Source organism: Bos javanicus, chromosome 8 (assembly GCF_032452875.1).
Source record: "Bos javanicus breed banteng chromosome 8, ARS-OSU_banteng_1.0, whole genome shotgun sequence".
Taxonomy (NCBI): domain Eukaryota; kingdom Metazoa; phylum Chordata; class Mammalia; order Artiodactyla; family Bovidae; genus Bos; species Bos javanicus.
The window spans coordinates 9158410-9173637 of record NC_083875.1 but is presented as its reverse complement, the minus strand read 5'-3'; the positions used below and the strand labels follow the sequence as shown (position 1 = coordinate 9173637).

Sequence of the window (15228 nt, the reverse complement as noted above, 5' to 3'; positions counted from 1 at the left end):
TTTTTTAAAAAACTTTTTATTTTCTATTGGCATATAATCGATTAACAATGTTGTGACAGTTTCAGGTGTATGGGGAAGGGACTCAGACATACATACACATGTATCCTTTCTCCCCCAAACCCCCTCCCATCCAGGCTGCCACATAATGTTGAGTAGAGTTCCCTGTGCTGTACATTAAGTTCTTGTTGGTTATCCGTTTTAAATACAGCAGTGTGTACATGTCCATCTCAAACTCCACATCAAAGGGGCAACTCTTAGAGATTTTCCCCTGAGTGTATTCGTTTGCTCAGGCTGCTATAACAAAGTTCCCCAGACTGGGCAGCTTCAACGACAAAAGTTAATTTTCTCTAGTTCTGGAGGTTGGAAGTCCAAGATCAAGGTGTGAGCAAGACTGCATTCTTCCAAGGCCTCTCGGGCTTTGCAGACGGCCGTCTCCTCACTATACACCGCATGCGGCCTTTCTTGTGTGTGTGTGTGCCCTAATCTCTTCTTATAAACACATCAGTCATAGCCGATTAGGGCCACCCTCATGACCTCATTTAAACTTAATTACCTCTGTAAAGACCCTGTCTCCAAGTACAGTCATATTCTGGGATCCTGGGGGTGAGGACTTCCATGAACGACTAGGGGCGGGGGGACACTGAGTTAATACAGCCCATGATGCTGAGAGAGGTCACAGACCACCAGGTGGGGCTGAATCAGTCGACCAGCCAGAAATCAAGGTGCCGCTGGAACATTTCCTGAGAGGCTGCACCTGCTGCAGAGGAAGGTACAGAAATCTCAGCGTTTTCACATGTAGCGTCTGTAAGCCTCACTGTGACCTTGTCATAGACATTATTTGCTTCAATTGGAGTATAATTGCTTTACAAGTGTTGCCTTAGTTTCTGCTGTATAATGAAGTGAATCAGCTATATATACGTATATCCCCTCCTTCTTGAACCTCCCTCCCACCCACCCCCTAGGTCATCACAGAGCACCGAGCTGAGCTCCCTGTGCTCTGCAGCAGCTTCCCACTAGCTATATGTTTTACACGTGGTAGTGTCTATAGTAAATCCTAATCTCCTTATTCATCCCACCCTACCTTTCCCCATCCCGAATCCACACGTCTAGTCTCTACATCTGTGTCTCTATTCATGGCCTGCAAAAAGGTTCACCTGTACCGGTTTTCAGATTCCACATATGTGCGTTAATATACGATATTTGTTTTTCTCTTTCTGACTTACTTCACTCTGTGTGACAGTCTCTAGGTCCATCCATGTCTCTACAAGTGACCCAATTTCATCCCTTTTTATGGCTGAGTAGTATGCCATTATATACATGTACTACATTTTCTTTATCCATTCACCTGTCAATGGGCATTTAGGTTGCCCCATGACTTGGCTGCTGTAAATAGTGGTATAATGAACACTGGGGTGCGTGTGTCTTTTTGAGTCATGGCTTTCTCGGAGTATATGTCCGGGAGTGAGACTGCACCCTCAGCATCAGCTGATGTGTTCTGGATGGACGTGCTCCCTGTGTGGGGTGGGGGCTGATACTGGTGTCCTTGCGACCAGACTGCTGGCCCTTTGGAGTGGTCCCCTCCCCTGCCTCTAACTGCCCATGTCTTTCCTTGGCTGGGTGGACGTTTTGGTCAGTCTCTGAGTCCCCCACCGGCAGAAGGGACAAAGAATGGTATGAAGTCACCAAATATTAGTCTTGGTACAGTGCCCTGTCCCTGAGACAGTGAGATTACGTGGTCATTTTCACCTTGGGGGTGATGAAGAGTAGGAGGATGAAGATCCAAAGTCAGCGGCCCTTCAGCAAACTTGAGACGGCTGCAGGAGGCCCCCACCTCACCCTAGAATGTGGGACTGTGAGCTTGGTGGAGTTCAGCACGGCTGCTTAGAATCAAAAGGACCCCAAAAGTCACCTGATTCAAGCCTCCCTCCCTCCCACCACCACCACACACTCATTATTCAGGAATTCTCTTCCCAGCTAACTGCCTGCTCACTCCTCCACTGATAAAGCTCTCACTTCTAGAAAGTTCTCCCTGCTGCTGAACTGAAATCTGTCTCTCTGATGCTTCCATCTGATGGCTCCTGTTCTGACCTCTGAACCTTTCCAAATCAGCTTAATCCTTGCTCCACTCACTCAGCCATCCTCCAGCCAGCACTGGCAGAGCTCTGCACCAGTGGGTGGAGAAGAGCAAGCATCCACTCAGCAGTCGTGATGCGTAGGCTCTCCACATGGATCATCTCATTTAATGTTCACACCAAGCTCGGTTGGGTGGGTACTATTGTCCTTATTTCACAAGGATGCCACTGAGGTTCAGAGAGGTTAGGTAACTTGCAAATCATCACACAGCGAAAAATAATACCAGTATTAACCTCGAGATTGCCTGGCACCAGAGTCTATCCTTCCTGCCAAAGCTATTTAGCAGTAGCCAACTTCTCGAGGACTAGGGGTGAAGGATGGTGAAGAGTGTATTTGCTGAGCAGAAAAGGCAAGAGGACCACTACGGACGAAGAGAAGAGCTTAGGCAAAAGCTCAACAATCTTTAAAATACCTGATCCTGTGTTTGCTCCTTGAGTTCCAAGAAAATGAACAGGGAAGAAAATTCTAAAAGGACAACAAAATCTTTCCAAATCTTAATGTATGGGTAGATTTTTCCTTTAATGTGGCTATTGGTTTTTCTTTAAGATAAACACAAAAGCTTAGTGAACGGGGAAACATTAAGCACTTACTCAAAAAATTAAACATAGAATTACCCTACCCATAGAATTACCTATGTTCCAGCAATTCCACTTCTGGGGATACATCCAAAAGAAGTGAAAGCAGGGACTGGAGCAGATATTTGCACACCCATGTTCATAGCAGCAATGGCCAGACAGTGGAAGTAACCCACCAACAGATGGATGGATAAACAAAATGTGGTCTATACATAAAATACAATATTATTCAGCCTTTAAAAGAAAGGAAATTCAGATACAGGCTTCAATATGGATGAACTTTAAGGACCTTCTACTAAAGGAAAGAAACCAATCACAAAAAGACAAATACTGTATGATTCCACTTATATAAGGTACCTAGGGCGATCAAATCTGTAGAGACAGAAAACAGAAAAGGATTTGCAGGGGACTGTGAGGAGGGGAAAGTGGAAGGTAGTGTTTAATGGATACAGAGTTTCAGTTTTGCAAGATGAAAAAAGTCCTGGAGACGGATGGTGGTGATGGTTCCACAGCAACGACAATGGACTTAATGCCACTGAACTGACACCAAAAAAGGGTTAAAAAGGTAAATGTTATGTTGTGTGTATTTTACCACAATAAAATTAAAATTAAAAAGTTCTAGTGGAAGTACTGTAGCTCTACGGAGCCCATGTCTTCTGTTCACACCTTAAAAATACCCCAGTAGCTGAGGCATACTTCTTGGAGTTGGAGAACCTGGGTTTGAGTCCTGATTCTGGTTGCATACACTAAACCTCAACTTCCTCATCTGTTAAATGGCAGCAATTACCTCTTTCATAGGTTGATTGTGACCAATTAAATAAATTGATGGATAATTAAATGCTTTAAACCTATAAAGTAGCACACCTGTGCAGGCTGGTTGTATTATTATTTACTAAGAGCTGAATCCTGGGCAGCAACTACATGTCCAGAGCTTTTTGGAAAGATCCTTTGGAAATGAGAAATCTAGTCCTTTCCAGCAGGTACTGAGAAGCTCACAGTAGCAGGGAGAGAAGAGAATACTCCAGAGATCTGGGGAGAACTGTGTACTATTGGGTCCTCACTACATGTTCTGACCAGAAGGGTTGCCTCTTCTTCTGTCCTCTGCAACCCTCTAGCCAACTCCCAGCCATCCTTTACCCTTAGCAGCCGGTGTGGCCAGGAGAGAAAGCACATCAGCATCCCATGCCCCACCCCCAGCAAGGAAGAGAGAGTCTCCAGGTAAAGACCTAGGAAACAGTGGATTGAGGAAAACCAGCCTCTAGGAACTCATTGCCCTAGGAGTCTTCGGAGTCCTTGGGGAAGACAGATTTATCCCAGAACAGCCCCCGGGGAGTAGGGGATGCCTGGAATCTTCACAATGACAATGATGACAACCATGTGATTTATTGAGTGCCACTGTGTACCAGGGTTTCCCAGGTGGCACTAGTGGTAAAGAACACGCCTGCCAATGCAGGAGATGTAAGAGACACAGGTTTGATCCCTGGGTCAGGAAGATCCCCTGAAGGTGGGCATGGCAACCCACTTCAGTATTCTTGCCTGGGAGAATCCCATGGACAGCGGAGCACGTCAGGCTACAGTTCATAGGGTCGCAAAGAACTGGACACAACTGAAGTGAAGCACGCACGCACGCACTGTGTACCAAGCACTGTGGGAGCTCTATCCCCTATGCTCACATCTAACCCTACGAGTTAGATGTTTTTACTGCTTCCATTTTACAGATGAGAACACTGATGCCCATAGAGGCAAAATAACTCACGCAAGTAGTTAAGGAGCAGAAACAAGCTAGGAGCTCACAGCTGCCTGAATTCCCAGTCTATGCTCTTACAACCACAGAAAGTTCTGAGGCACGGCCCCAGCATCAAGGCCATCTTCAGGCCAGGGGCTGCCCTGGACTCCCAGGTGGCCTCCTCACGACTCTGAGTGGTGGCTGAGAACAGAGCACGTGCCTGGCAAGGTGCAATGTGACCGGATCCTAGGTACTGTGGTCTCGGTGTCCGTCAGGCAGCAGCCATCAGCATCCAGGCAAGACCCTCCACCAGCAAAAAGATGACACCTCCCTGAAGGCTCAGGTGATGGTTAGCATTTTTAGAAGTAAATATTTTTTTTTAAAGAGTTGCACACTATTTTATAGACAGAGTGCTACTGTACACTTAAGACTACAGACAGTGTAATGTTCATGAGCACTGGGAAACCAAAAAATTCAGGTGACTCACTTTATTGCACTGTTCACTTCATTGCAGTGGTCTGCAACTGAACTCAATATACCTCCAAGATCTGCGTGTGTTTGCCTCCAATAAATCTAAGAAATATTGCATAGACTCAACCCTTTCTGGCCATTTGCTGAGCTTGTTAGCATACTCTGCTGTGCTCATGAGCATATTAAGGACACATGTTTAATTTCCCTGGCTCCAACCTATATTCAAGGCCACGCATTTCTACGTAATACCTGTTGCAAAACAACCTTTGGAAAACTATGACCGAGAGTGTTGGAGGCCCCTTCCAGTGTCCATCTCCAGGGTTTACAAAGCAAGTCCAAGCCACCTCAATCTGGATACTGAAAGAGGCCTCCCCAGGTCAAGCTGGGGTTGGAACTTTGGAACTCTGGCTCTGCAACTCCCCAGCTGTGTGTGTGCATGCATGCTAAGTCGCTTCAGTAGTCGTGTTCAGCTCTTTGCCACTCTGGACCATAGCCCACCAGGCTCCTGTGTCCATGGGATTCTCCAGGCAAGAATACTTGAGTGAGTTTCTATGCCCTCCTCCAGGGGATCTTCTGGACCCAGGGATTAAACTTGCGTTTCTTATGTCTCCTGCATTGGCAGGCTGGTTCTTTACCACTAGGGCCACCTCTGTGCCCTGCAGCATATCCCTTGACCTCCTGAAGCCTCAGTTTCTTTCGAAGGTAAAGTGGTGATGGTGGTTACACCTGCTCACCTTGCCAGGAGGTCTTGGGCAGAGCCTGAGATGACCCAGGGCATGCGGGCCAACAAAGGGAACTCCCTGAACAAGAGCCCTCTCTTGCCCAAAGAAAACACACACCCTCTTCTGAGCTGGCACCAGCACCCTGGGGTGGATGAGTTTGGCAGAACCTTTTCAAGGGCAGAAAGGGGCTTGTCAGGGGCAGCATTAGGGACCCCGAATGGGGGTGGGGTGGAGGGTCCTGGCTTTCTTCCGCTTTCCCAGCATCCCAGGCTGCCCTGGCAGGAGTTCAGGTATTGGGAACTGTAAGCCAGGTCAGGCTGCAGCCTGACCGGTTTCCTCCCCTGGCAGCCAAGGCGGGGGCAACCAAACTGGTTTGTCAGGGCCACCAGTGGCACCTGGATTCTCCCCCTCATGCCCACCCAGAAGGAGCAGCCCCTCTTCTCCTTTCCCAAACCCCCACTTCCACGTGCTCCCCCTTGCCCAGCCCCAGATCCTACAGTCTGGATGGGGAAAGGAGGGAGCCCAGCCCATCTGGTCCAGGCCTTGCACCCCTTTGCCCTGATTCTGGAGGCTGTCATCCCACCCACGCTCTCCCCAAGCTCCCCTCCCCACTCCCACCAGCTCCGCGCAGGTGCTGGCCTCCAGGCCCTTGGGGACCGTCTTCAGGAAGTTCCCAGCAGCCAATGCAAATGAAGCCAGCCACTCCCTGTAATTGAAGAGTAACTTGCAAGGACAGATCTGGCCGCCTGGCAGCTGGAGGCTTCTCCAGGAGACTTAATCCTTAGCTTTCTGAGTCATCGGGGGCTTCTTGGCTCAAGACAAAACGGAGGGTGGTCTAGGGGCCAAGTGTGTCTCGTAAGCCAGCTTTGGACAACCTCTGCTAAAAACCAGAACTGGTCCAAAGAGTGTCTTGGGGCTGAAAGTTAGAATTCCACCCAGGACAAGGCCCACACTTGCGTTTGAAGGCTGAGGTCATGGCCAAGACTGTAGGAGGGCATCTGCCAGGATGACAGGCAGCTGGGACACCTGTGGGTGTTAGCACGACGGGGCCCAAGGACTTCTCACTTCAAACCTGGGCTCTGCGCTTGGCTGCTGGCCTGGCCGAATGGGACAGTGATGGCTGCCCCCATTGGGAGGTTGTGGGTGACCCCAGCTCCACGCAGGTATTGCCCGGCCAGATAGGAGGAGATCAGAGCACCCTCCGGCAGGTTCAGCTCTGCAAAGCCCAGAACAACTTCCATAATTCACCTCCCCAGGTCCACACACAAGTGCCTCCACACAGGTCTGAAGTTCAGCTTTGAGCATCAGAAACCAATGACCCCACACTGCTACCTGCCCTCTGGGACACGTTTGCTGGCCTTGCCCATCATCCTCCACACACCATCCTTCAGAAATACCCTCCCAGCATCTCACTTCTCAACTTAAGGCCTCTGAGTGGCCTACATGCTCTCCTTCTGAAATACCCACCCAGCATCTCACTTCTCAAGTTAAGGCCTCTGAGTGGCCCAGGGCTCTCAGCTGAGATTCTTAACCTTTCTTTTAGGAATTTGACCATTCTCTCTATGGACACTCTCCCCAGAAAAAAATGTGCATGCAAATTCCAGATGCAATTCTGGGCTCCGGTCAGTCCTGAGATCCTTCCTTGGATGTCCTCACGTTTCATGAATTCCAGTTCAAGAGCCCAGCTTCTGTGATGAAGTCCAGTGCTCTCACATGATCTATACAGCTTGCCCTCTGCAGACTGAAGCCTTCAGGCCCTCTGTCCCCAAGCCCAGACCCTTAGACTTCAGTTTTGCCCCCCAGAAACTGCAAACTAGGTGTGGTCCCTTTACGCAAAGAGCGCACTCCACTTGCCTCTGGTCTCTGCCCTTGCTGACCCTCCATCGGGACTGCCTATTCCCACCGACTCCCACCAAACTCCTCCTCGTTGTCCCACACTGGACTCCACAACCTCCCTGCAGGAAAGCTTCCCCTGCTCCCACACTCAGCATCCTGGGTCAGGACATTTCCCCCATGTGAACATCTCTCCTCCTGGTGCCTGGTTTTGCCCTAAGCCTGGGCACCTGCTCGCATGTTGCTTTTGGAGGAATCTTCAGTTCCTGCTATGTCATTATGTCATGTACACAAGTGTCATAAAAAAAGAACAGGACTCCATTCTGGCAGTCCATTGGTTAAGACACCACGCTCCCACTTCAAGGAGTGCAGGTTTGATACCTGGTTGGGGAACTAAAATCCCACATGCTGTGCAGTATTATGATCAAAAAAATAAAAAAGAATTAAACCAGAGACTGTCATTTTCTATCCATCCCTCCACAAAAGCAAAGAAGAGTAGTACAGATGCCCACCGAATCTGAGCAGTGCAAAGCTCACGTCTTTGCAGGAAGAGACCAGGCGCCAGGTGTCACGGTCTCTTGGCAGAGAAGAGTGTTATGGGGCTTTGGCTCCAGCCTTCTACCAGTTGGTCAATTTGTGATGGCCCCTGGGTATGGAAATCTGAGTTCTCTGGCTCAATCTGCCTCATAACTCTGATGGAAGTCAGGCAGCAGTTCTCGAGCCAGACCCCATCCTGGAGTCAGTGGTTGTTTCTCTGAGGTGGTTGGGAGTATGTGTATATGGGGAGGGATGGGGTGCTGTATTTTTAGAAAGCTCTGGATGGTGATGGAACCCAGGGCTCCTGCTGGTCCCTGGGGCAGAGGTTCAGGGGTGAAGGGGACCTCAGGATCAGCAGCCAGCTTATTTCCTGGCACAAGAGACACTCCAAGGAATGCATGGGTCACTGGTTTCTGTGACACAGGCAGGTAGCCATGAGGCTTGATTACAAACAGGAGGAAAGCGCGTTGCTCTGGAGCTGCCGGAGCTGTGTCTCCACCCATGTAGTTTTATCACCATCATTTCCCTGAGAAGCTGTCGTACTTATTTATTTTTCTGGGTGGTTGTTTGTTGTTTAGTTGCTAAGTCATATCCTACTCTTTTGTGACCCTCATGGACTGTAGCTCTCCAGGCTCCTCTGTCCATGGGATTCTCCAGGCAAGAGTACTGCAGTGGGTTGCTATTTCCTTCTCTAGGGGATCTTCCCAACCCAGGGATCGAACTTGAGTCTCCTGACAGATCAAAATGTATCAATTTGTCAATAAATGAGAAATAAGTGCTTCAGTTACACCCCGCGATTTCCTCATCCACTGCCTCACAGAGTCACCACTTCAGTTTGTAGTGAGAATACTCAAGACATACTCTTGTAGCACATTTCAAATGCACAGAGCAGTGTGGTTGGCTGCGGGGACGTCCTCTGTGGTCCATCTCCAGGGCTTTCTTGTCCTGTGTAACTGAAGCTCTGTCCTTGACTCACAGCTCCGCGTGTCCCCCTCTGCGTCTGCGAGTTCCACCTTTTTAGATTCCAAATATGAGTGAAATCATGCAGTGCTTGCCCTTCTGTGTCTTGCTTATTTCATTTAGCATAATGCCCTTCAGGTCCATCCATGTTGTTGCTAATGACAGGATTTCCTCCTTTTTAAGGCTGAATAGTATTCCATCGTATGTGTGTGTATCACAGTTCCTTTAACCATTCATCTGTCAACAGACCTGGCCTGACACAGCCTGTTTGCATACCTTGGCTCTTGTGAATAACATGGGGGTACAGCCACAGCTTCAAGATCCTGGTTTCATTTCTTTGCATGTATACTCTGAAGTGGGATTGCTGGAGCCTTTTGAGAAACCATTTTGGAGATTTTTTTTCCCTAATTGTCCAACCTCATCAAATTTTAATAACATAGGTATTCTGTATGTCTGATTATATACTATATCTGCTTTATACATTATAAAGCTTACTCTTTATATTCAATGCAAGGTTAAAGATAAGTAAATAACATTTTAAGATTAAATTTAAAACTGAAAAACTATTAACATCAAACTTAATTGTACTTTCTGAGTAACTTTTAATGTGGCTTATTTATGTACCTAATTTGTAATTGTCAATTTATATAAGCAAAGAAACAATTTATATAAATATATCATGACAACAGCAATGCAAACAATTCTTAAAATGTCATTCAAAACTGTTATTTTCCTGGGAAAACAATGGGCAAAATTAATTCCTTAAAATTATTTTCAGTAAATTTAACTTTCAACTTTTGCTTAACACAGCGAGGCAACCAGTTGATAAGGGATGTGGGGTGGGTGGTCTAGGAGACCTCTGTGAGAACCAGGGACCCCACTGGCTGCCCTCTAGTCCACCAGCCCCCAGTCCTCAGCATTCCCATTCCTCAGATGAGCCACGTTTTCTCCAACGGGGCCTTTGCACACGCTGTTTCCCCTGTCTGCTTCCTCCTTTTCCACCTTTCTTTGCTCAGTGATCCCCTCTGACACAGCCCATCCTTCCCCACTTCCTCAGGGACCTGCTCCCTGACTTCCTCGAGCAAGTCCCTTCTTTCTACGGTGCCCACCCAGCACTAAGCAGCCCTGAGCAGGATTATACTATGCGTGTTTCCCCCAGGACTTCACCACCTTCCTGGACCACAGATGAGTTCTTGACCCATGGAAGGAAGGCCCCTAATGAACACTTGTTGAAGGGATAAATGAATAGCTCCATTACTACACTTCACGTGTCACAATTTGTCCATTTACTCACTAGACATGTTTTGGCCCTCACTGAGCACAGAGCGCTGAGCTGGGGACTGAGAGAAAAGAGGGGATGCCATCTGTCCAGCTGTCTCCTCTTCCCCAGGCTGGAAGCTCTCTGAGGGCAGGGGTCACGACAGAGGTGCGTCCCACCTGCGTCACATTCTCTTGGTGGCCCTCCTGCTCCTTAAGGGTCCCCGGGGACAGGCTGCGGTCAGGCAGGCCTCTATCCCCCTCCACACCCGACCATCGGTCCTGCCGCTCAAATCTGCCCTTGCTGCCCGTGCCTGCTGACCTGGCACTCTCAGGCCACACTGACTCCTGTCTGGACTGGGCCAAAGTCTCCCCGCAGGCCACCACATGACCACGGTCTCCCTGGGCAGGCCCTGGGCTGCCTGGAGTACAAAGCCCTGGCTTCTAACACAGCACTCACGGCCCTCCCAGCTGCCTTCCTCCCACCTCTCCACTCAACATGCGGTTTTCTGCCTCCCCCGACAGGTGCCAACGACAACAAACTCAGTCTTGTTTCCCACCCGTGCCATGTGGCTCCTTGCCCCTCGGATCTCAGGCAGGCCGCACCCACGCCGTGCCTCCCCCACAGTCTTTCCTGGCTCAGTCCCACTCAGCCACTGAGATGTCGCTTAAGCCTCGTCCTCTCCAGGAGAACCCATATCCTCAACGGAGCATTCCCCGTCACCTGATTTTGTTCCTCTTTACACATGTGTCAATATCGGCTTGTGTATCTCTCCTGTGAGAACTCTGAAGGCAAGAGATGTGTCTAACAAGACACATCCTAATGTTGCTAGAACTTAGCACAGTGCCTAGTGATTAACAGGCCCTCAGGAACAGCTTGACAGATTAATTGTGGATGGATAAATGAATGGATGCACATGCATGGATGGAAAGATGGTTGGGTGGAGAGATGAATGAATGAACAATGAGTGAATGGGCGATAGATGGATTGAGAGATGGGTGAATGGATGACGAGTGAGTATTCGGATGGTGGATAGATGGATGGAGAGAGGGATGGATGAATGAAAAGACCTATGGAGAGATGCAAAGATGTGGCCTGGAGAGTTTTCCCACAGTGCAGAAACAAACACTTCTTTTCCTACAGCATTCATTGACTACTGCCTTGCAGTGGGCTCTGTATAAGGCACTTGGACACACCATCCCACTTGATCCCCCTGACAATCCTATGAAGTAAACACGCCTATTCCCCATTTTACGTTGGAGGGAGTGGTGGTCCAGGAGTCACAACTAGGAGGAGCCAGAGCTGTGTCCATCATCCACCCAGCACCCTCCCCTCCCCCATCCTCAGACAGGGTACTGTCTTGGACCCTGGAGTCGCTGATTTGCCTTGAAAGGAAGGAAAAACACAGCCCACTAACCTTTAATTCTGCACGATGCAGAAGCCCCCCCCTTCCCCCAGGAGTTGCTGTTGTTCAGTCACTCAGTTGTGTCTGACTCTGTGACCCCATGGACTAGAGCACGCCTGGCTTCCCTGCCCTTCTCTATCTCTTGGAGTTTACACAAATTCATGTCCAGTGAATGAGTGAGGCCATCCAACCATCTCATCCTCTGTCACCCTCTTCTCCTTCTGCCCTTAATTTTTTCTAGCATCAGGGTCTTTTCCAATGACTTAGCTTTTCCTGTCAGGTGGCTAAAGTATTGGAGCTTCAGCTTCAGCAACAGTATTTTCAATGACTATTTAGAGTTGATTTCCTTTAGGATAGATGGGCTTGATCTCCCCTGAGAGACTGAAGCCTAAATCCTAGTGACACTTCACAGCACTTTCTGCTGAGGCTCAAGGTGGAGCAGTGCTCCGTGTGCTAATATTTGTGTAAAGCCCTGCTCTCTCAGACTCTGGGGAGAGTTAAGGTAAAAACACTCATGCAGAGCCAAGACTGAGGAGCCAAAGTGAAGGCAGAATCAGCGGGTGGGGAGGGCTTGAAAAACAGCCCTATGGGCCAGGCAGAGACAGCCCCTCCTGAAGGCCCCAGGGGTACTCTGGCAGGGCCCTGAAGAGGGTGGTCACCAGGTGGGGGGGATCTGCAAGCAGGCTGGCCTCCACCCCAGGAGAAAAGCCAGGCTCCCTGTGTGCAGCACCTGGTCTCCATCTTCATAGAGGGAGCTGTGGAATACCCCTGTCTGTGCCCAAGCTCTTGTCCTGCAGAGCTGACACTGAGACAGGGGGCGAGAGAGACACGGCTGAGTTCACGGTGCCCCTGGTGGTGGCATCCATATGAGGGTCCAGGGTCCTTCTCTGTCACTTGTCCTGTCCTCTCCCTGCCAGAGATCTGTCCATAGGGCATGCACCTCACTCAGCAAGACCCTTTACTGAACCACCTCTGTCTTGAGATGCAATCATATGCTGGGGAGAGTCTTGCCATCCTGACCACACTCTTACCCTGAGCCTCTGATGGAGTTGTGAGCAAGAGGCATGAAAGGCGGACTTCTCTGGTGGTCCAGTGGTTAGGAATCTGTTCTTCCATTGCAGGGGGCATGAGTTCGATCCCTGGTCAGGGAACTAAGATCCTGTATGCCACACAGTGCAGCTGAAAAGTAAACAAATTAAAAAGAGAGAGATGTGAAAGGAAGAAGATGGGAGAAGATGGCTTATCCTCCAAGGAGCATTGCCCAGTGCTACCCTCAGAGCTGATCTCTACATGGTCTAAACAATACTTGCCTAAGTCAGTGACCCAAGTGGCCAGTATAATGTCCCTGTCTCTGCAACCATCTCACGCTCCACTCATATCAGAATCTCTTTTATACTCTCACCTCCTTCCTGAAGGGTCTGAAGTGGAAACAGCATAAAGCATAGCTGAAATCAGCCTTTAAAACAAGAGCTAAATGTCAAAATATAGGCAAGGAGTGGGATAATCATATAAGAAAAAAATAGGATAAATGTAAGTTACTGTATAAAATTGCCCCCTGACCTTCCCAGGAGCCAAGGGAAAAAGGGAAACATGATACACTCCATGGCTTTCTCGAGCTAAAAATTGGTGACATACAACTGTTCATAGGACATGGACTCTGGGGTGAGCACATATTGATCAGCCATCCCTGCCAGTTTGGTCTGGTTCATACTTGCTGCCCAGCCCTTCTGTGCCCCCAGGTTGCTCCATCACCGAGGCCGTGACAATCCTGGGAAACAAGCTCAGAGATTACCAGGGGCAGTTCAACACCACCCACCTGCTGGCCCTGTGCGACTACTTCCACAACACCTTCATCCGCCACTACAAACTCTACCAGTATGTGCTGGGCCAGGACCAGGATGTCAACCTGACTGTTACTAACCTGGAGGTGTGCACGCCGCCCCAGCCGCTCCCACTGGCCGAGGGCAAGGACCGGGAAGTCTGGAAGCACGAGCAGCAGCTGGAGGAGCTGAGCACGGCCGAGGTGCAGAAGCGGACCAACATGCTGCTGCTGAAGGGGGCCCTGCGCCTAGAGCAGCAGCACCTGCTGCAGGAGACATTCTCCCAGCTGCCTGGGCGGCGGCACCAGACTCTGAACAGAGAAGTGAGAGGGGCCCGTGGGGCAGGGGGAGGCTCTCCTGCCCCAGTCTATGTCCCTTCCCTCCAAGAGAACCCGCGGGCGGGACCCTGGGGTCCTCACCCTTGGGAGGGCACAGGAGGGCACAGGTTTTGTGCACATGTTTCATGAAACATCCCTCAGATGTATTCAATCCCCCATTTTAGTGATGAGATGACTGAGGCTCAGAGAGTTTAACTGATTTAACCCAAGGTTCCCGAGCTGGCATGTGGCCGAGTTTACATTTGGACTGAGGCCTGGTTGACCCCAAAGTCCAAGTTCTTTCTAGCACAGATTCCACCAAAGGAGCCCCCAGGTTCCAAACCGCCATAGACTTCCGCAGTGCCCTGTCTGCCTGCAGAGCTGGCATTCATGGAGGCCTGGGGGATGGAGGAAGGGCCATGGGGGTTTCATCCTCTCCCCGCCCTCCGATCTCCTGCCAGGGCCTCCCACTGGCTGAACCCAGTCGGTAGTGACAGGTCAAGGGAGCTGGTTGATGCAGCTCTTAAAAGTCAGCCTCCTGGGGCATAGAGTAGGGTGGAGATGGACAGAGAGTAGGTCTGGGGAGCAGGGAATGGAAGATCCCAGCATATTGAGAAAGGAGACAGCTGGGTTGAGAAGAGGCACCTGAGGTGGGACTCTGCCTGCAGGTGGCCTCAGCTTTCCCCAGGCCCTGTTTACCAGCCACGTTCTGTTTCTTGCAGGAGCTAGAGAAACTCATCACTGAGGCCATTCACATCCAGATCGAGTGCCTCAAGGAGCTGCTGCAGTATGAGATACAGATAACCTTTGATATTTTGGACCTGAAACTTCAGAAGAAGACTCTAAACCTCAACGCTCCCATCCCTCCCTTGGTCCCCATTGCTGGTCAGCCAGGCCAAGACGAAGCTCTTAAGTTGTCCAAAACCCACAAAGGGAAGAAAGCAAAAGCAAAGAAGTAGAAGGCCCCTGATGCCTACGGTCTGAACACTCTGATTGAGGAAGAGCCATTTTCAATTATGAAAGGGTTATGTGATGCACTCGGCACCCAATAGGTCAGAGATCTCTAGTGATTAAAAGAAACACACGCAAGTCCTGGCTGCAGAACTTGTTGAATGTCTGTTTCATGTGTAACTGAGTTACGTGGGTGAAGGAGGTGGGGACGGGGAAGACACAACACTTATTGCATGTTCTGTATCTTCTTGCTGGATACCACCTTTCACCTCCTGAAAATCCAATCCAAATAGATTTTCCCTGCAGGGTGGGAGAGAGCTGTCCCATGAGGCCAGTCAGACACCACTGGTGACTAAGTCTGAGCTCAGACAACAGACATGAACAACACAACAGCCCCAAGAAGGTCTCAACAGGTAAGAGGGAGGGTGGTGGTCCTGTCCCTCAGTGGGGTGCTTCCCCTGCAGCACCGTCAGGGAAACAGGTGCTGGGACCCCTTCCTCTCTGAGGATCTACCACATGC

The 15228-nt window shown here is 49.7% G+C and overlaps 1 protein-coding gene across 1 annotated transcript in view; it reads left to right on the top strand.

The window, feature by feature from the left end:
* The window catches only part of C8H8orf74 (chromosome 8 C8orf74 homolog), a 30937-nt gene extending 16076 nt beyond the window's left edge, over positions 1-14861 (top strand). The window contains exons 3-4 of the mRNA XM_061425026.1: positions 13360-13763; positions 14480-14861. Coding sequence (XP_061281010.1) covers positions 13360-13763; positions 14480-14716 — 641 coding nt within the window. The 3' untranslated portion in view covers positions 14717-14861. The remainder of the gene's footprint in view (positions 1-13359; positions 13764-14479) is intronic.
* The last annotated feature ends 367 nt before the right edge of the window (positions 14862-15228 follow it).